Source organism: Podarcis melisellensis (assembly GCF_964234715.1).
Source record: "Podarcis melisellensis genome assembly, chromosome: 3".
Taxonomy (NCBI): Eukaryota; Metazoa; Chordata; class Lepidosauria; order Squamata; family Lacertidae; genus Podarcis; species Podarcis melisellensis.
The window spans coordinates 71,826,516-71,848,570 of record NC_138530.1 but is presented as its reverse complement, the minus strand read 5'-3'; the positions used below and the strand labels follow the sequence as shown (position 1 = coordinate 71,848,570).

General features: G+C 40.2%; 1 protein-coding gene across 3 annotated transcripts in view; it reads right to left on the bottom strand.

Annotated features, from left to right (window-relative positions):
- SCML4 (Scm polycomb group protein like 4) overlaps positions 1-22,055 on the bottom strand; it is a 79,725-nt gene that overhangs the window by 33,661 nt on the left and 24,009 nt on the right. For all 3 annotated transcript variants that reach the window (XM_081904663.1, XM_081904662.1, XM_081904661.1), the window contains 2 exons: positions 14,431-14,642; positions 1,216-1,345 (listed from right to left, as the gene is read on the bottom strand). In XM_081904663.1, coding sequence (XP_081760789.1) covers positions 1,216-1,345; positions 14,431-14,631 — 331 coding nt within the window. In that variant the 5' untranslated portion in view covers positions 14,632-14,642. The remainder of the gene's footprint in view (positions 1-1,215; positions 1,346-14,430; positions 14,643-22,055) is intronic.

Sequence of the window (22,055 nt, the reverse complement as noted above, 5' to 3'; positions counted from 1 at the left end):
CTCTGTAGCATGAGAATCCCTGTTAACATTTTACATACCGGAACCTTCCTGTTTTAAGGGATAGCAGAGGTTCCAGTCTTTCTGGCATGCGTGCTTATTTTATAGGATTGTGTGAGTCAGCCTAAAGTAAGACACATTGTTATTGCTGGCTGCAAGCGTGCTAGAGTTGTCATCTTTCAGAACATATAGCATTACCCTGTGACAGAAATCAGATAGGTGACAAAAGAAATTATAACAGAGCGAAGGACGTGGATGATGGCTGAGCAGTGTTGGGGATAATATACAGTTAGTATCACACCATAATGAAAATCTAGTGCTTGAAGTGTTAACAGCCACTCAGGCTGAACAATAAAAAGACTCAAAGCAATCTATTCTGGGTAAATAGGACTATAATGGCAATAATAGTTAGCATTACATAGCACTTCAAGCCATCAAAAGGCCATACAAACAAACAGGAGAAACCATTACAAGCACGAACGAAGGACATGAACTGCATTACGGAGATCTGATGACAGATTTATTAATACAAAACAGCACAGATTTTTGCTTCCTACCGATGAGTGACACAGTGTTTCTTAAGGCAGAGCTGGGGTGTGCTTTGTTTATGTGTGCGCAGTTGATTTTCTATCATGTACAGACACGGTAGCCGGAAACAAAATTGAGAATATAAAGAGAATGAAGAAGAAATCTAGATAGATCTCCAGCAAACAATTGATAACTTGTCTTTGGAGTTCAAATATTTGCTTTACTTAAACAAGAATCACTGATGAACAGTACAGCTCAAAGCATGTATAGGATAGTGGGTTTTTAAAGTTCAGTAAAATAGTTTTGATGGAGGGGGGGTTGTGTCCTTATCTTACCTAAAGCTGGGCATTTTGCATGCACTTTATCCTAATATGTACATTTTTAGAATCAATTTTCCCCAGTTGAATGCATCTTTGTATGCTATTTTCACCAAAATGCATATTTTTGTGCACGTTTTCCCCTAATGCACACATTATGGTACATTATTTTGGTTGGAGCACTGCAGCACAGAATTTGCAGAGGTGCAAATTGAGAACGCAGCCACCTTTTAGTTCACATATTATATTGGAAAGTGAAGTGAATTGAATTCCCCTCTATCCCTGGGATCTGGTTGAAGAGCAGGTTAGAAATCCTTTAAATAAATCCATAAATGAATACTCCTTTTCTGATGGACTGTTTCGTTTCACATACCTGTGAGGGCTTGTGGAGCCGCTGAGTTGGGGATTGTAGCTGCATCCTGTGGGATTGAGCTAATATCAGGTTCCGGGGTGCTTCTTGGTGGGGAAATCGCTAAAGGAGTCATTAGAACACGAGATTTCAGCTGGAAGACAGAACCAATTTGGGTAATGAAAACACATGCAGAATCTTTTTTATTATACTACATATTGGAGCTCTTTAAACTCCCACACTACAGCAAATTACCACAGTATCACATTCATTCTTAGACACATTAATGCTTTCAAGGAATATAGGGAATGGAACTAAAATGTTAATGTATAACGCAATTGAAGTTGCAAGAAACAAAACATTATGCAATTCAAGGCATAGTTATTTACATCTTAGGAAAGGTCTATCAAAGTATTGCTTATTTGTGAAAAGATAACTTTTCCATTGCAGATGTAAAAAATTCTTACATAAAGTGCAATGCTGGAATGTTAGACCACACTGACTACTTGAAAATTGCTGGTGGTTTTAGCAGACCACTTAATTATTTTTCTGCCTGCATTAGCAATTGTATTGCGCTGTGCTAGATGCTGCATTATTTTTAATTGTATTTTTTGCTTCTTTTACTTCATATATTGTATTTATTGTATTACAATTTGCATTCTATAGATTTTGAAGTTGGCTACAATAAAATCCAATATAAGAAATATTAAAAATCAATGAGAATATTTAATACAGACATACCATGGACCATCTGAATGAAACTTGCAGACCACAAGTGGTTTATGGACCAGAGCTTGGGAACCCTTGACATAAAGTTGTCATTTACCATTTGACCCTTAGCTGCACACGTGTAACTCTCTTGCAGTTGTTGGTTTGTTTGTTACCTACCCTTTACCATTAGGTCCTTGAGTGGGTTACAACATTAAAACACAATATTTAAAACCGTTTACTCATTTAATCACAAAAATATACACCTCAAGTGTGAAAGCCATTTTTTATTTTGCTTTAATAAAAATGTATCCATATTTGCACCATATTAGCCCCATGCCGAAGGGAACCCTTAGGTAATGCAGTCATTGCACAACAAGCAGAGATTTAGACCCCCATCCAGTTTTTGGCATGTGTGTGTTTTAAAAATTTGACAAATCAGATTTGTCAGACAGAAGGGCATAAGTCTTCGTTAGTGTGAACTGATTATCCTTCCCTAGACACTTAAATCATGAATTGTTTTTCTAAATTGTTGCATTTTGGACTAGCCCTTGTACTGCCAGTCTTACATGAAAGAGATAAATATTCCATTCTGAAAAAGAAAGGCATCCTGTTCGGCTTGTCCCTTAATGACATGGATTTGATGTGTAAGCTTCTTCGCAATGGTGATGTCCCAGAATTTGGGGCCACAGTAGGTCTAATTTACAATGGCTGCTTGCTTAAGCAGAGGACACTTTCTCTTGCACCAGGAGACAGCTCCTGATTTTTGCTAATTCCCCACTCCAGCTTTACCCGCATGCTACAGCCAACAGCATTCCCAGGGATCCCCACAGGAAAGTACAACAGAAAGGAAGACATGGGAAATTCTGTTTTATGAGCCCTCCTTGTTCTTAGGAATCAACGTATAATCCTACCTGTTATGTTTAGAGACATAGACGAGCCAGAGTATCTGTAACTATAATAGGATCATGCCAGCATTGATAGTAAAAGCGAATGCTTGTGTTATCTAATGTCATTATTGCCTAGTTCCCATGAGATGTTTGATCTCCCAACTATGCTGTGGGTTCATACCTACATCACAATGTTGATGTAGCATTCTGCACCATTTCTGAGAACGAACCTTACATTCCGGCTAGTAATTGGTTTCCCTCCATTTATTGCAAATGACAAAATAAAAGATGCTGTAGAACAAATGCACGCACAAATGTAGGTTTGCTGGGAAATTTCAGATCCATTAGCTTTTAAACGAAATGTTTGCTATTCAGCAGCTATCTCATGATCGCTCTGGGTGTGAAAAGAAGGGGAGTCCCTACATTGTACTGAAAGCAGAGAACAACAAATAATAAAATCAACTCAGAATATCTGAAAGGGCTTGGTGTGTGTGTGTGTGTGTGTGTGTGTGTGTGTGTGTGTGTGTGTGTTCAAGAATGCAAATACAAAGCATTGGGTCTGCTACAGATCAGAATCAAACCCCAAAAAAGAAAGAGAGCTGCAAAATAGCGTAGAAGCAACTACCTACTTACCGCAACCAATTATATTTTTTTATCATTTATTAAATTTGTTAGTCAGTTTATTTTGCCCAAGGCAAATCAAAGCGACTTCCAGCAAACAAAACAAAACCGTCCATAAATACATTAAAACCAAGGGTGCAGGACATTGAAAACATCCTGCCCATTCTAAAAGGCCACAGGCTTGGTTATAGAGGAAGGTTTTGCCTGGTGCCTAAATATATGTAATGATGGCACCAGGCAAGAGTATTCCACAAATGGGGAGTCCCCACAGAAAAGGCCCGTTCTTGTGTTTTTGCCCTCTAGACCTCTCACAAAGAAGGGCCTCAGATGATGGTTGCAAGTCTGGATTGGTTCATATGGCAAACTTTTAGGGTTTTAGGGAACCAATGAGCCATGGGTTGATCTACATACATAAAAATTATCCCAGACTATGACATTTCCCCTACAATTCCAGCCTTAGCTCAAACAGTGAATCTGTAGCAGGCACAAAGGGATATTCCCTTCCCTTTCTTTCTCTTTAAGAAACAGAACAGTGGAGAGGAGCTCCAGGGAGAGGAGAAGAGAAACAGAACAGTGATCTGGTTTGGACAGGGACTGGCAGTGTAGATAGGTCCACTGCTTCTTTGCCCTAATAGTATGTCTCCTACTGTGTCATTTCTAATCTAAGAAGGACCAATCCATCCTTTAAGAGTGGTCTTATAAACTAGACACCTTGAGCGCACTTCTAAGCACAAAGCCAGGGCTACTGTCAAACACTTATGCAGAAAGCTAAATACTGTATTTCATCTTATTTCCCCCATCACTTTCCTGTCACTGCCTGACAACAAAATTTATGCCCCTATTTATTACCCATTAAAAAGTAATATGACAACAGATAATATGAAAAGGTACATTTTAAAAGTCAATTGACTGAAATCTACATTTTCAAAAGCGTTTCTCCTGCCCTTTCAAACGCCATTCCTGGCACAGCATGTAAAGACTGGAATGAATTTATTGGAATAGAAATATTCCACTTAGCTGAAACTTGTGTGCTTAAAGTAGGTACAGGTATAGACATATCATACTGAAATGAAAGTTCCTGTAAATATATTTCACCACACCTTCACAGGGGCCAACAGCAATACTGGGGTGAGGGGGGGGGGAGAGATGCATATGTATTTAAATATCTCTCATCTTTACCATAAGAGCTACAAGATAGTTTTGTAATCAATAGATAAGGAGAACATGAAATGTGTTTAGCAAAGGGCACTTTGACTCACTTGGGGGTTGTAGTCCAAAACATCTGAAGTTGGGAGAGACTGGTCTAGTGTTTGACAGATGTTTAGGCTAAAAAATGGACCATCTGCTAACTAGAAAGCAGAGGGAATGGCAACAGTTACAAGTAGAAATGGAGGGCGATAACCTAGGGCTGGCATATGTCTGGAGTTTCCAGGACATAGCCAGGATTCATCCATCAAAACTGGCATCCAGGCGGAATTTTTAGCAATCGGTTAAAATGTCGGGGAAAACCCGGGTGTATGGCAGCCAATATCAGAAGTGTTGATTTTGGGGGCAAATTCCTCCCAAAATAGCTGAAAAACTTCATTTTGTGTGTGTCCTGATTTTTACTTTTTGAAATATGGCAACCCTACGCTAACCTCCTATGGTGATTGCACATAGCATTCCTTTTGATTCACTAAATCAATACAGCGGAAAGTGGAATGAGTTTTGTTTTTGTATTTATTATTGATTTATTGATTGCTTTCTATACAATTCTCTAGGGTGATGTTCAATTTTTAAAAGGAGGAAATAGTTTAAATACACAAGCAAAACCCAGATACATTTAAAACTACAACTATTCAAAATAGACACACATGGGGGAAGGAGCCATTTATCTAGCTGGAAAAGCCCATTGGAACCAAAATGTCTCCAGTTCCTTCAAGAAAGTGCAGGTAGTGGGCACCTGTCATGTATCAACAGGAACACTAAAAGTCTGCAGAGTAGGCATCTGAAATCTTTGGAACTTTGGAACTCTAGACTGTTATATATTGCATGAGTTTGGAGTATTAATGTATTTGGATGACTTTGTATGATTTTATTGTTTAAACTTATGCCAATAAAGGCTAATACTGTAACAATAACAACTTGCAGGAGAAACTCTCCTGCAAACTGCAGCAACCTACTAGGTGCATAAGGGATGAAGTGGTCTCTCAAGTAACCTGATCCTGAGTGGTACAGGGCCTTACATGTTATACTACCACCTTGAACTTGGTCTGGTAGCAGAATGGCAGCCAGGGCAAATCCTGACAGTAGGGTGTTGCATATTGACGGGAGTCTGCCACCTTGAGCAACTGATCCGCCACATTCTGCACTGCCAAATGAACCCCCAAGTTAGCCCCACATAGAACACTTGTTCTTACCACAAATGGTAGTACTTCCTTCAAACTACAGAACTTCAACTCTCTAGGCTAGGGAGAACTATAAAGTCTCCATGTTGAAATTACTATTATCTGTAATCTCATCCCCAGACAAATACTTTGTAAAGAATGAGGTGATTGTTCAGACAACAAAAATTGTTTTAAAAATTCATTAGCATTTTGGTGTACATTTCTCTTAATATGCACATTTTTGTATGTAAATTTGACTAAATATAATGCAGTTTGTGTTATTTTCACTATGTATTTTCATGTACACTTTCTCTCATTCCTTGTGCTCCACCTAGGCCACTGAGATCTTCTCATGGGGCACTTTAGGTGGTCCTCCATACCTCTGAGATTTGTTTGGCTTTTATGAGAAACTAAGTCATCAGAGGGGCAGGTCCTGCCCTGTGGAACTCCTTGCCAACAGAAGTTCAGTGGGAGTCATTCTTGCTTTCTTCTCAATGTCTTTTCAAAACTGCATTGTTCAGACTGGCCTGTGGAAATCTTCTACCAGCCAATTTTTATTTATATGTTATTGATTGTTTTTACTGGTGTTACTGTAAGGTTGTGTTTTTGAGTTGAACCCAGATTTTTTATACCTTATATGAAAGTGTGATGTATAAATATTTAAGTGAATAAAATAAAAACAAGATATGCATGTTAATACACATTTTTTGGTTGGAGCAGCGCCTTGTGAAATTCTGATGGATAGCTGTGTTTTGGTTCATTTATTGTTTCAGAAAGTGCAAATAGGGGAGGTTTGCTTTTAAATGCAACCTGAATGGAATTGCTACCCCACCCTTCCACAACACAGATCCAGTGTAAGGGCTCTGCCTTCTGCCTAAGGCTTCTGTATCTCTTGAGCTCAGGAATGATTTGAGAAACCTGTGCATCTCTGCTTTCTGCGTAATAAAAATATATTTCTGTAATAAAGACATGAGTATACAAAGCTGTGGAAAACCTATCCGGTGTAAAGAGACTTTTCAAGAAGACAATCAAAAGCAATGGAGGAGAAAATTGCATGTTACAAGTCCTAATTTGGATCTGACGAAGACTTCACGGAACACAATAAATCAGTAAGTGAAATGATCCCTTTGTCTGAGAAAATGGAGATCACCGGATATAAGTAATGTGCTTTTGCATGCTCCCTCCTACCTCTCAAATCCTTTTTTTAAAAAATCAAGCAGGAATAACTAAACAACTATTTTTGCTCTGTTATGTTTTCTCCCTCCATCAACGGACATAAAGAAGAACCTATAAGGATCCCTTTGGACATGAAAATGTACCTGTAGGCCACTTGAGAACTTATGCTGCTGCAACTTGTTACATGGGATTTCAGGCTCATTGTCATTTTAAGCAAGACTTTAGTCACCCCTTTGGGGGTTGGCCCAGTGACAGAACCCTGCCACCTCACACCATGCCAGTACAAAATAGATGGTTCTTGAGATCTGGGAGCCCACAAGTCATTAGCACCAATAGTCTCTGCACCTACATGGAACACGGGTGGTGATGTGGTCTAAACCACCAAGCCTCTTGGGCTTGCCGATCACAAGGTTGGCAGTTTGAATCCGAACAACTGGGTGAGCTCCCATTGCTCTGTCCCAGCTTCTGCCAACCTAGCGGTTCGAAAGCTTATCAGAGCAAGTAGATAAATAGCTACTTAATCCTCCAGGGGTCCTTTACCTTTACCTGCAGCCACACAGTTCTTAACACTATCCCAACTTTCTGTTGCAGCAAGGTGGATAGGCCTTTAGGCAAAATTCAACCGGCAGGCAGGTGGCTGCAGGTGGGAGGAGGTAATGGGAACCTTTACTGCCATGAAGTTTGTTAAGTTATCACAGGACCCAAACTCCATTGTCTCAGCTGCTCTCTTACATGTCCTTTATTAGTTTGGTTTGTTCCAACCAATATCCTAACACTTCATGTCTCAGCTGTTCTCAGTCACTCACAGAGTCTGCCAAGCTACTTTGTCACTGCCACAGTGGAATTGACAGCTACCCATAAAAAGCAATAGAGAAAGCCAAGAATTTAGCACAGCTGCGATTGGATAGCAGTGTCTGCTCCTGTCAAACAAAGAGAGGACTTTCTCTTGGTGTTCAGCCTGGAAGCTCCCTCTCCAGACAGAGAGATGAGGTGCTCCGAAATGTTCTTACCTCTATGCTCAAAGGTCCTGGTCCCTATCAGCCAATGTTTGGACAGTATTATCCTTATTTCCTTTTAAATTTGAAAGAATTAGGGATATCCCATGATATCCTTAGGGAATCCCTTAGTCACATAGAAACCACTCTTATTTCGGGGTGGCCCCATACAGCCCCAGAGCATAGAGGCGCTTTACTGCAACTCTAGATGGGAAGTTATTATGCTAGAACCCAAAGAGTCATTCCATGAAACAAAGCTACTAACCAAAACGATGGGAGTTTATGTGTGAGTATCAAAATGTCCCAAGTTCAATCCCTAACATCTTCAGGTAGGACTGGGAGAGACTCTAGCCTGAAACCCTATAGATCTGCTGCAATCAGTGCAGTCAATACCAAGTTTGATGGACCAATGGTCAGACTCAGTATGATTTGCTGTGTTCCTAGAAACAAGGCTTCATAAATACGATGGATATTTTATGCCAGGGATGGGCAACTGTAGTTCTCCAGATGTTGTTGGACTCCAATTCCCACCATTACCTTGACCAAAAGCCACACTGGCTGTGGCTGATGGGAGTTGAAGTGCAACAACATTAAAGTGGGTGGGGGACTTGAGACAGGCATCGTGGCCTTATGATAAAGATCACAGGTATAATATATATATATAATTGAATCACACAGATCTGGTGGTCATTGTTGTTGTTGTTGTCGTTTAGTCGTGTCCGACTCTTCGTGACCCCATGGACCAGAGCACGCCAGGCACTCCTGTCTTCCACTGCCTGCCGCAATTTGGTCAAACTCATGTTGGTAGCATCAAGAACACTGTCCAACCATCTCATCCTCTGTCGTCCCCTTCTCCTTGTGCCCTCAATCTTTCCCAACATCAGGGTCTTTTCCAGGGAGTCTTCTCTTCTCATGAGGTGGCCAAAGTATTGGAGCCTCAGCTTCAGGATCTGTCCTTCCAGTAATTCAAAAAGCATTGATTCTTCGGCGATCAGCTTTCTTTCTGGTCTTTCTTTCTGGTGGTCATAGCACATGTTAATGACCTCCAATTTGTCTGGAGCACTTATCCTGCCATTTGAAACGGCTTATCCTGTTTTTGTTTTCTTTAATGCTGATAGGATTTAACTTTTGATATGTTTATATGGTGAAGAGAATGACAGCACAAAAGACTACGCACAATACCCAAGGCACTTGCTTGCTCCAGTCAAGTGAAAGAGGCAATGTGGTGAGGGCAAGAAAATGACACATAGCAGAAGCCGTCAAAGCCAATGCATTCCTTCAGCCTCAGTTAAGAGAAAGGTTTAGGCACGAGGGGAGGGGAGAGAGAAAAGCCATGAAGCTAAACAAAGGCAGATATTTACAGCGGTTATCTATTAAGCTAAACAGAGGCAAACGTTTATAGTTGTCGGCTGAAGGAATCTTGATAAAAATCTTGTAAGAAGGCTGGTGCCAAAATGAGTAAGTGTGGGTGCCTAATATACTGCGGCTGCTAAATAAATTTTAGCTAGTAGTAAGCAGCAGGTATAACATCAGAGGGAAGATATTGCAAAAGCCGCTGCTTTCTGTACTGCAGAGGGAAAGAAACTTTTTTTTCTTTTTTGTATGCTGGGACTCCTATTGCTCCATTTCTATTCCATCTGCATGGGCTGCCTATTTGATTATGAGCTCAATTTATTGTACAGGTGTTAAACATTAATGGTATAAAAGGCTTGGGGCCAGATTACCTGAGAAACTGGCCTTCTCCCACCTGGACTTTAAAAGCAGCAGCAAAGGCCCTGCTCTTTGTCCCAGACACCTGTGAGATCAAAATGGTGGGGAGGAAAGACAGGTCCTTTCCAGCAGCAGTGCCAGCACTATGGGATGCTTTGCTAGCAGAGATCCAAGACAGCTTCTTCCATCCTCTCCTCTTCTTCAGTGTGGTGTAGTGGTTAAGAGCGGTAGTCTCGTAATCTGGTGAACTGGGTTCGCGTCTCCACTCCTCCACATGCAGCTGCTGGGTGACCTTGGGGGCAAGTCACACTTCTCTGAAGTCTCTCAGCCCCATTCACCTCACAGAGTGCTTGTTGTGGGGGAGGAAGGGAAAGGACAATGTTAGCCGCTTTGAGATAGTGATAAAGTTCGGGTAGTGATAAAGTTCGGGTAGTGATAAAGCGGGATATCAAATCCAAACTACTACTATTCTTCTTCTTCTTCTTCTTCTTCTTCTTCTTCTTCTTCTTCTTCTTCTTCTTCTTCTTCAGCTGTTTTCAAGCAACTAATGAACACTGTTATATGTTCTAGGTTTTAAATTTATTCACTTGTTTATTAAATTTATACCCCAACCTCCATCCCAAAGGACCGCAGGGCTGCTAATGCTTTCATATTCTTACCTATATCTGTTTTAATTATTCTGATGGTTTTAATGCAGGGCTAGAGAACTTATTTTTTTCAGCCTGAAGGCTACATTTCTTTGTGGGCAACTTTCTGTGGGCCTGGGCCTAATAATAATAATAATAATAATAATAATAATAATAATAATAATAATAGGTACGTTCTTCTCTCTATAAAATTTTGGTTAGTAGAAGGGGTTGGGGTGATGTTGATTTGGGGATAAATGCTGGCCGTGCTTGCTATTCTTCCCTGTAATATATACTCAGCCTATATATTTGAAAAATGGTTACAAAGACACCACCATGTACAATATTTTCTCCTTCGAAGGAAATTGATCCAGCAGTATCTGATTTATCTAAATGAGCTTTCTTGGAGATCAATTTCCTGATCGATCAGTCTCCATGGAGATCAGTTACCTGGCCAACTAGAAAAATATAATTATATGGATGCATTTAGCACCACATGTAACAGAGGGGTGCCACAATGGAACTGAAATGCTGAGTTGGGGCCATGGCTCCATTCCATGAGTGGGTTAGTAATGGACATCAATAGCCACTATAGGCTCTGAAGTCTGTATAGATCAATTGTTTCAATGCAACATCTTGCCTATTCATCTTCCACCAAGCAATAGGCTTTTAGGCTGCACTCTAGGTTGTCTAGATGCACACAACTAACTAGAGTAACCCACAGGCATCAGTGAGAGACCACTATAAGAAAAAATGGGGAGGGGGAACTAAAACGTCATGTCTGTCTTTATCTATCTATAACGTGCTAATTATTCCAGTCATGAAGGTTTAACGGTAACTGGAAAAGTCAGATCTATACAGGGGACAATAAAGATGCCTTTGTTGGCATCTATGGATTTATTGCAAACTTCCATCAAAATAAAATTTAACCCAGATTGTAAATTCATTTTTTTGTAACGTACAGACACAAATTGATCCATCTGTTCTGTAATAATCCAACATCCAGTTGCCATAAAGAAGTTGGTCGCCTGCCATTTGAGCATGCAAGAGCTTTTAAAAATGCACATAAAAGTCTCATGGAAGCAGGAACCCATGCTATTTGGGAGCTAATTAAATCAAGAGATCTACCCGTCACAAATGTATTCCCTGACTCTAGCAGCAAGTGCATTGTGATTGAGGGCTGTATGCTTTAGCAGTGGGGACCATATCCAACAGAAAGGCTTCTTGCTGAAATGTTGCTTCGGTGTACAAATCTTCCAATGCTAATGAAAAGCACAAAGTCAGATGTGTTGAGCATTACAGATTGCTGTTGTCAGCCTCAGAACCTGGAGCCATTGTTTACTAGAGAATGTCTTACTTTTGGTCTCCATTCATCAAGAAACAGCATCACCCCCGAACTTGCTATTCTTACAGGTTAGATGACAGAAATGATTGCATTAAACCAGTCCCCATAAATAATGAATGATCTTCAATTTACTGCCTCCCTTTTTTTGGTTTTTTTTGCCTCACTTCTATATTTGGTAGCAAATAAAAGGCTTCGCACATGAAGAAAAGGGCATGCATCTTTGTCAGGTTTCACTAAAACAATTATGTAAAACACCTCAAACTTTCCTTTTGCTGGAGGAGGTGAAATTTGACCTTGCAAAGATTTGTCCCAAAACCAAGCACAGAAAACCAAGTACTATTTGGAAGTGGCGATAGGCAAAGCTGTAAATTTTGGTTTCTCATTTTTCCATTTTTCCATTCAATTCATCACATTTCCACATCAGCTTGCAATTTTTTTAAAAACCTCATCAGAATTTTGGTGTGAATTTTTCCTAATGCACACATTTTTGTATTATGCAATAATCACACTTTTCCAGAGTCATTTCCCTTTTATGGTGCATTTTGTATGCTTTTGCCAATAATATGTGTATTTTGATGCACATTTTACCCTAGTAGATGAACATTTATATGCATTACAGTGGTACCTCTAGTTGTGGACACGATCCGCTCCAGGGTGCAGTTCGCATCCCGAAAAGTCCACAACTAGAGCAGCACTTCTGCGCAAGTGCGGAGCGCGATAGAGCACTTCTGCACATTTGCAAAGCGTGCAGAACACTTATGCGTGCGTGCGTTGAAACCCGGAATTATATACTTCCAGGTTCGCCGCGTTCGCAGGCCGAATAGACGCAACATGAACTGAACGCAACATAAGGTATGACTGTACAGTACTTGGTTGGAAAACTGCATTTCAAAATATGGAAAAGTGTGAATTATGAAAGATAATTGTGTTTTCATTACAGTGGTACCTCAGGTTAAGTACTTAATTCGTTCCGGAGGTCTGTTCTTAACCTGAAACTGTTATTAACCTGAAGCACCACTTTAGCTAATGGGCCTCCCGCTGCCGCCACGCCGCCGGAGCACGATTTCTGTTCTCATCCTGAAGCAAAGTTCTTAACCCAAGGTAATATTTCTGGGTTAGCGGAGTCTGTAACCTGAAGCGTATGTAACCTGAAGTGTATGTAACCCGAGGTACCACTGTATTGTATTGTTTCAGAAAGTGCAAATAAGGAAGGTTTGCCTTTAATTGGCACTGAATTGAATTTCTTCTCTATCCTTACTTAGAAAGCATTTAATAGTAGTTTGAATTTCTTGTGCCCCATAATACGATGGACAGCAGCTTATACAGGACACATGAGTTGGATGCAAAAGTTCCCTTTCTTTCTCAGAAGGAGCCCTCCTTTGATAAATGGATTCCTTTCACTGAATGAAGGTCTCCCTTCTGTCAGAGGAAGCTGCTTCTGGCTGAGAAAGGTGACCTTTGGATGTAACCTAGCTTGTCAGCTGCTTTCAAAGCAGTCTATAGTCTACACTAAAAATCAAATATCTGCATCAGGCTGGATTCTGTGACCTGCATAAACTTATCAATTTAGCAAATGCAGATTTAAAAAAAAAAAAAAACCCAAATGCTTATTTACAGCTTCTCTTCCATCTTTCCATCCTGTTAGGTGTTTCCAGTGGCTCACAACATTTTTGAAACAACCAATCAGCTTCAATAAAAGTGCATTAAAATAGGAATCTGAAACCAACCACTGAACTCATTTATTCCAAGCAATATCTTGTTTGCCTTCTTAAGTTCACAGCAGATTTTGTACACCAGAAAGAACCCTGAAGTAATATTTCATGGTCTATCAGTTGCTAGAGTGGCTTATGCTTGTTGGATATGTAAGGAGATGCCTGTGAAATAAGAATGGCTTGGGAAACTGTGGGATATTATGTAAATGGTCAAATACAGGAGAATTCATTAACTAATTATAGAGCCCAGTAGTTGTTTTTAGTTTTGTTTTGTTTTTTTAAAAAAAAACCAATGTGAATAGTGAAGCCACTTACAGAAGATAATATTCTGCTTATCATTAATTATTTTACCTTACAGAAGTATGGTGGTATATAAATTACCTAAATATGGAGGATAGTTTTAACTTTTGTGTGTTTTGATAATTTCCTCTCCTGAACACTTTGACCACAAAATTATTGTCTTAAACCAGAATCATATCTCAGCAAACAGAGCTTTCTTTGAAAAATTTTCACAATAGCCATTTCCCATTACTGGACATGTGCTCTCCTGTTTGGTCTAAAGCAGTGGTTTGGCTCTTCAGCAGTCAGAATTGCTGTAGCGAAAAGGAAAAGGAAACACCACCTGAAATTCTTGGTACCGTGACTGAACAGCAACCAACCAAGGAAGAACCAGTGATGGTGGAAGACTAGTTTGCTACCCTGCATGTCCATAGAATCTTCTGAATGTCTGTACTGGCATGAGCCAACAAGGGTGTTAGCCTGAACAGGCTGCTAAGGATTCTGCACTACTGCCCTTCCTGCTTCTTAACCATACAGCAGCAGCAAGAAGAAGGAGCATGAATCTCCTTCCGCCTTCTCACATTGGAACATGTGTTCATGCCACATGGATATATTCCAAATATCAAGGAGAGGCTAACATGTGGCCTTCAGGATTTTGATGAACTGCAGCTCCTAGCATCCCTGCCAGTGGGTCAAGCTGGCTGTAGGCTGGTGGAAGATGGAGACCAGAAATATCCAGAAGGCCACAGACTAGCTACAAGACAAAAAGACAAACATCATAGCTACTTAATGAGCCGGTAGGATGGCATACCTTGTATCCAGGTTTCCTCCCTCGCTTCTTTGGAATCTTCACAACAGGCAGAGAACCAGCTGGTGCAGAATAGAGGTTATGAACAGCCATTTTCATAGGCGTTGAATGGAGCGGGGGTCTTCCTCTTTTTCGACCTGGTATTCTGGGAGACTGCATGTCCACAGTATCCAGTCTTGGAGGCAGTGATGGCAAATGATTCATAAGTATAGGAGCTGTAATTTAATAAAAAAAAAGTTATATTGTTGAAAATGGGGGTGGGTGGGGAAGAGAGAACCACAAACAAATTTTGTAAGCAAGGTGGAGAAATGGTCACCATCTATCTCCCGTAGTGGTCCCTCCCTCTCCCAGCTAGCACCGCAGGGGTGTCTGAAGGACCATCTTCCCCCATTACATTTTATCGTTATCACCAATGTCATGGGGAAAGTAATGTGCCCATCCACAATGACAGAAAACACTTCTAATCACAGTGGGTTCAATCCAGACTGCTATTTCTGAGCTGAAAGGCCCCTTCTGCTCACAGAAGTCTTTCGATGTAATGGAGGAAACCCACGGGAAAAAGGGATGAATCAATTTCCTCTTATCCCCCCCCCTTCTCTACAGTCCCCACCCTGTTGTGGGAGCATGCCTCAATCCCTCTAGTCAGATTTTTGGAAGGACTGTGGGGCAGAGAAATAAGCAAAAGTCTCTGTAATGTATGCATTATCAACTAAATACTTGACATATGGCCCCTTTAAGAGAAACAGCTATGACCCAGGGGGGCCAACTGCTGGACAGCAGACTCACAGGTATGCCCTGGCTAGAGTGTTAGTTTCTGCTGCGTGCAGGCTCCCAGGCCTCATCAAGAATAAAACTCAATAGCCATTACCTCAGCTTCTAGTGTGTTCCTATAGAAGGACACCTGTTCACCTTCCACTGCCCAGAGGATGCTCCTGCTAGTAGGAGCAAAACCTAGAGCCAAGCCACTAACCATGGAAAGGACGGTTTCTGCGTGGCTGGAACAGAGACTTCTGTATAGATGTAAAACTCGTATCTGTTGCTAAAGTTATCCAAATGGTCAAAGAAATGCACTTTGCAAATGGCTAGAAAAATCTCCATGTTACATGAAAGTTCCCAGACTGATTGGTGGCATTAAAAACTGCTTTTGGCCTCAGACAAGGTGAGACTCAGACACAGTGACCAAAGGGTGGTTTGTAGCATGTAATATTAATCCCCATTACATTGAGGTTAATATATTGGAGAAGCCAGAAAATCTGACATGAAATTATTGTAGATGACACCAATAAGGCTTCCATAATTATGAATGTATTTACGCAAAATGATCCTTAGAAAAAGGAGCAGAGATGACTCCAATTTTGTGCTGAAGCAAATGCATTTGTTTTTGAAGCTACTCAATAATAGATCTTTTAAACAGAGTTACAGGCACTTACTCTGCTCAGATAGATCCATTATACGCTGTAAGATTTGAAGATTGGTTATAACACCATTAACACCAGCTGTCCAAAACTCTCAAACACATGGTAAAAGGTCTAACATCATATAAAACCACATGCTGAGTAAAGAAGGATGGTAAATACAAAGAGGCTAAATTAATAGATTGCCTAGAAATGATGTGATAAGACTGCAGAGACAGACCCCACCAGCTTTTTACACACACATTCTATTGATATAATTTTTTCTCTTTCAAAGTAGAGATTTCCGATAATTGTGCAGGACTTTTCCCCTCCTCACATCCAGACATAGTCACAATAGGAAAAGCACACAGAAAGCAAAAGGTTGGTTCATAAGAGAAGGTCAGCACACCAAAATCCACATTTGGGCAATACCTTTATCAGAACTAACAAAAATGTCATAAAATAAGGGCAGTTTTTCTCCAGCTCTCTTTGGCAAGATGTTACACAAAGCAGCAAGTAGTGGGACAAGGAAAAATCCTAAGAAAAAAATTCCGGCAATTAGGGTCAGGTGCTATAGCCAGCAGTCAGCTTTCAGACTCATTTCCAAGATGGAAATTATATACTGAATAAGTCTCTGCTGGGTGGTGTATATCATACAACAAAGATTCTGAGACACAGAAACAACGGCTGCTCTCCGTTTTTGAAAGCACAAAGGTTACCCAGATCTTTGGCATACCGTAATAGAAACACATTGGTTCCTGGTTAGACAGAAAGCAGAAGTAAAGAGAAGCTGGGCCTTTGTGGATTGGTCTTACACGCAGGGATGTCTGCAGGAGTTGTTCCAGAGGAGGGCAAGGTAAAATGTGGAAAGTGAGGAGCAGGCTAGCTTCTCAGAAAAAATGAGAAGACTATGCCAGAAACATACAAGGAAGGAAGGTAGGAAGGTTGGGATCTGTGGATATTGGGTTGGGATCTGTGGATATCTGTGGATATGTGCAATTTCCCCTTGACCCTAGACCCTGGATGGCCATGCTTTAATGTAACAGTTTCTTACTCTGCTTTTTGAAATGTCAGAGAGTGGTGCTAGAAAGTGTTGTAGCTGTATTGACATTTAAAATTGTATTTTATGTCTTCCTGTTAGAGTCACTTCTAAAGAGATTATAGTTTCTGCTTGCTTCTCTTCATACTGTTATCTAATGTTATATTCAGATTGTTACTTTTACTGATTGTTTATTTGCTTATGCTGATTGGTTTATATTGTTAGTCATTTTGGGTTTCTTTGGAAAATAAGTTCTAATATAATTTATTGTCACCCTCATTATGATAAACAGACCCACAGGGGCTTTAGAAAGACAGGGTAACAATCCTTCTATAGATAAATAGTCCACAGTTCAATTCCCAATGGTTCTCTGGGCAGGTAATATTTAAAACAATAAATTGAAAGAATAGCCATCAATATTAAAATATAAAGCAGCGAGACATTAAAAACAGTGGCAGTTCTGAAAACCAAGCAACAGCCAGTAGGATTTTTAAAGCACCAAAATATATAGCAATAACCAAAAAGTCTCAGCAAATTAAAAAAATTAATTACCTTATTCCAGAAAATAATAAGGTAGGTGGATATATTCAAAGCTGGTATTCAACTTGATGGGAAGCCTAGTGAAAGAGGTGGTCGTCTGATCACAGCCTATCTTTAGGTGTCACCAAGATGGCTGGTAAGCAGCTTTATCACACTTCACACAAAATATCTAATCATATTTAGAGCTGGAAAACCAATGCCCTGAGTAAGTTACTAGGTTGAGCTCTTATTTCCAGGAAAACATCTTTATTATATATTTATTCATATCCCACCTTTTCCCCTGAAAGGATTCAAGGCTGCATAAAAATAAGAATTGCTAACAACACAGGAAAAACAGTAATTAAAAAACAATTAAACATTAATGGGATTAATTAATAGAACTAAAACGATATACATAGATAAAGGAAAGCAAAGGAAAACCACCCTGGCCCCAACCATTGCTACACTTTCACCTAATCTACACGTTTGTACACATTAATTGGTAGGAGAACTGCATTGCAAAATACAGGAAAGTGTGGATTTTGAAGGGTGGTTGTATGCCAGTTTGCATATTGTTTCAGAAATTGCGAATTAGGTAAGGCTGCCCTTAATTACAGACTGAACCAAATTTCCCTCCCACCCCTTTTTTAGGCATCTGCTGAGTACGGATTTGCTTTTCCATGTCATTCATTTTGACTCCTGTGCCATAGAGAATTTCTGATATCTCATTATTACTATTTAGATTCCCTCTGCCTTGTCCCCCCCCCCCCGTTTGAAGCCACCTTACATATATTTGTAAAGCACAAGCATTTTTCTGTTCATCTCATAATCTGGATGCTCTGAATGTTCCCAAGTCATGTGGATAAAAGGGAAACAGAAGAGAAGAGCAGGGGCCATAATTCTTCTGCTCATATGCATACATTTGGTTAAATTGTGTCATTTTTAAAAATACTTATTAACTCAAGGCTTGGACCTGTGAAGCGGCATTCCTGCATTGGCAATGTATCCAATTCTTTGGAAGTATTAATCACTAACGTAAACAGAACACACAACCAGATTGGAAATCAGCAATGTCCAAAGAATAGCATCTAAGTTCCTGTCTGCCTTCCACCTCTTGCTAAAAAATAATATGTGCTATGTCCAAATAGCATCTACCTGATCAACAAAAAATCACAAGCCCAAGCTAGTAAGGAGACAGCAGTTAATTTTCAGGTTCAGTTTCACAGAATAATAGTTTCCTATATAGTTAGCTTAACAGAGTTAAAGGTTCCTTTGGAGGACAGGAAATTTGATATTCAGGAGATAATACTTGAAAGAAGAGGAGTTCCTTTCATGTTTCTGAGCCTCATGAATGTGAGAAGTAGTATATAAATTAACCTGTGGTAATAGGCAGCATTAATGCCTTTATGGACTTTTGATATCATTTGCAAAAGGTCAGGATTGTGGAGTTATAAATGAGTTATATTAACCTTCCGCTACAACTCGTATTAATTTTTAAACTTCCAGCTGCATTCCAAGGCGCTGATTCCTAAATCTGGGAGTCAGAGCCAAGGAATGGGCTACTAGAACTTGCTTGCATGTCGTCCCCCCCTCCCCAGCTACATGTTGTTGGTATCCTTGTTAGCAAAAAAGAAAAACCTCTCTATGGGGCTACTCTACAGGTAAACTACATGCAGACTTGCAGTCCTTGGCCAGTACACACAAAATGGCTGCCAAACAGAAGCCATTTCAAACATCTCCCACCATGACAGATGTCACCACTTACATACAGGGCTCACTATGTCCGACAGGGCAATTCTTTATCCACATCTGTATTTGCACTGGGATTGGAAACATTTTCTCTCTCTGCATAAGACCCTTCTTCATTTTAACTGCTTACTTACTGAATGGAGACAAGACTAGAAGGAGCCACAAAATGGCACACAGCAGCTCTTTTGCTTCCTACACTGCAACAATGAGTAAAGAAGCTGCCATTTTGTTGAAAGGCTATACTTGGGGACAAGAAAGGTATGCATAGTTGATGTATAAGCAGGGGAATTTTGTGTCTGTGGTACCTAAGGTTTTCTTCTGTTTTGCAAGTTTCTCTCAAAACTACTTGTAAAAAGTAATTGCAATCACCACCTCTTCTCGCAAAAATATCACAGGGAATGACCACAGAATGGAACAAACTATATTTGTTTCTGTTCTTTCATTAATAGCATCCTATGTGCATTCATCTCCCTGCATTCTGAAGTTTCCACTGAGGAATTCAAACAGTCGATGGAGGGGACGGCAGAAATGTTGAAACCAGTGATTTTCTCGTTGTTTCAACATGACCTAATTGACTGCATGTTTTGATATGTGACAAATGCACAGTGCGATTGCAACTTTCCACCTCCTGGCGCAAGACAAATTTCATAAATTTCTCAGGAGGTGGTGATTTTGATCTTGCCACACATCTCTGATATGTCAGGACATTCAAATCACTTGTCTCCATGCCCACAATTTTATCACAGGTATTTTTATCACGTCGCACACCACTTCAGCTGTTCACCCACAGAAAATTCACAGTCCAGACATGGGAGTGGGGGGAAGGAAAATAAGATATTATTAATTACAGATGGGGGAACGCATCCCCAGCGGCCTTCTCCATATCATTGTTTTTACTTCTTCTAGGCAACGTGGTACTTGCACAATGAGAAATGGGCAGAGCTGAAAAACTATGACAGTGTTAAATAACCTAGCACACATTATGCTTGCATGCATGACAAGTCACATGCATGTTGAAGCCACACAGAGAACTTCACGTCTTTTACGTTTCTGCATGTGCACAGCTCCCTGCGAGGGTGGACTTGGGAAAGTGCAGCACATATAGACAGGGCAGGGATGAATAATTCAGGCAGAGAGAGAAATATCTTCATATTTTCATTTGTGTGTTTGTTTGTTTGTTTGTTTGTTTGTTTAGGGAACCGGGGGGTTAAATAAAAGCAGCAGCAGGATAGCAAGAGCAGGCAACAGGCAGAGAGGAACAATATTTCAGTTCTATATATTGTTGCAGAGCACAGAGGAGCGGCTTCATGTTGTGAACAGTTGACTTGGTGGCTGTGACAAAGAACAACAAGATTACTTCACAAATTGAATCCACACTGCATGCACTTGGTTTGGGCTGAGCTTACTAGCTTTTCATGGTCACCATGTCACAGGATATAAATTATCCCACCTGCGTTTGCATTGAAGCAGAACCCACAATTAAAGTTTTCTTACAGTCCTCAATTGCACCTCCATGGAGTCGTACTTAACTGAGGAGGATTTCTTCCCCAAATCCACCGGGACTTCAGAATTAGTGCTCTGACTGCCTTTGTTCTTTTCCTCACTTCGGGGAGGAAGGAGAATGAGAGTGAATGGGTCCTTGGTGTCATCTCATAGTACATTTTTTAAATAAAAAAGCTGAATTCACCAGCAGTGGCACTTTGCTGTCCTTTAGGAGATGTTTCTTTGAAGTATGACACTCCAGTGACAGAAGGAAGAGCAGTAGCTGAATACGCCTCTAACTCAGGTTTGGTTAATGAGCCAGAAGAACCTGAAAGAGTCTTTGAAGGAATGGGACCCAGAGGAGTAGAAGTGACCAACTTCCATTCCTACAGTCTTACCTTTCTTCATTTGGTCTGACATTTTTGTTGAAGACTAGCAGCCTATGGCAATGAATTGACGATGTAAAACTCTACAGAGAAGAATGATGTAGACAGGGGGTTTTTAGAAAAAGAAGTAAATATATGAAAAATGTAGCTGACAAGGTCACGTGATTATCAGGATTTGCTAGGTAGTTTGAGTGCATAAAGAGAGAACACAAAAAGAAATTATCAAATTCAGGTTTCAGACTTTAAGGTGGGCGGTTGACACACAGGCATATGCCCTATGAAAGAAAGAAAGAAAGAAAGAAAGAAAGAAAGAAAGAAAGAAAGAAAGAAAGAAAGAAAGAAAGAGAGAGAGACTAGAATTACTGTGAAGTTTTTTAAAAAGCCAGATTGCTACAGCCAGTCTTTCAAGACATAGACTGAAGTATTTTCTTTATTGTATTTATTGAAATATATGATCCCCCCCTCTTTTTTTAGTGATTTTAAAGGCAAATCTCATTCTTGTGCCTTTGCAACACAATGACTCACATAACTGTGAGTGGTCTCTGTCATAATGTTCAGTGAAATTAAAGAAAAATCGCTATGAAACCCTTTCCCATTCTCAACAGTGAGGAACAAGGCCGTACAGTTAGCTGGTATGGACAAGGAGTGCTGGTATGATCCAGCCACAGTTAATCCAGCCACAAAATCATGTTGATTTCCATTTGATGGATGTAAGCATATGCTGGTAAATGTTCTTTCCAAAGTCATAGAACTTGGAAGGGACCCTGAGGATCATCTAGTCCAACCCTCTGCAGTGCAGGAATATGCAGCTGTCCCACATGGGGAGCAAACCTGCAATCTTGGCGTTATCAGCACCACACTCTAACCATCTGAGCTATATCTTCAGTTAAAGTCCCTTTATCCAAGTTGAAGAAAAAGAAAACACTGAAAATATAGCCATAAAATGCTGGGAATTTTCTTTGTGAATATGATTGATTAGTTGTGATTGATTAGTTTAGCTCATGCACTGAGTTCAAGGCCAGTTTTTGTTCACTAATAAAATTTATGTTATCATTGTTG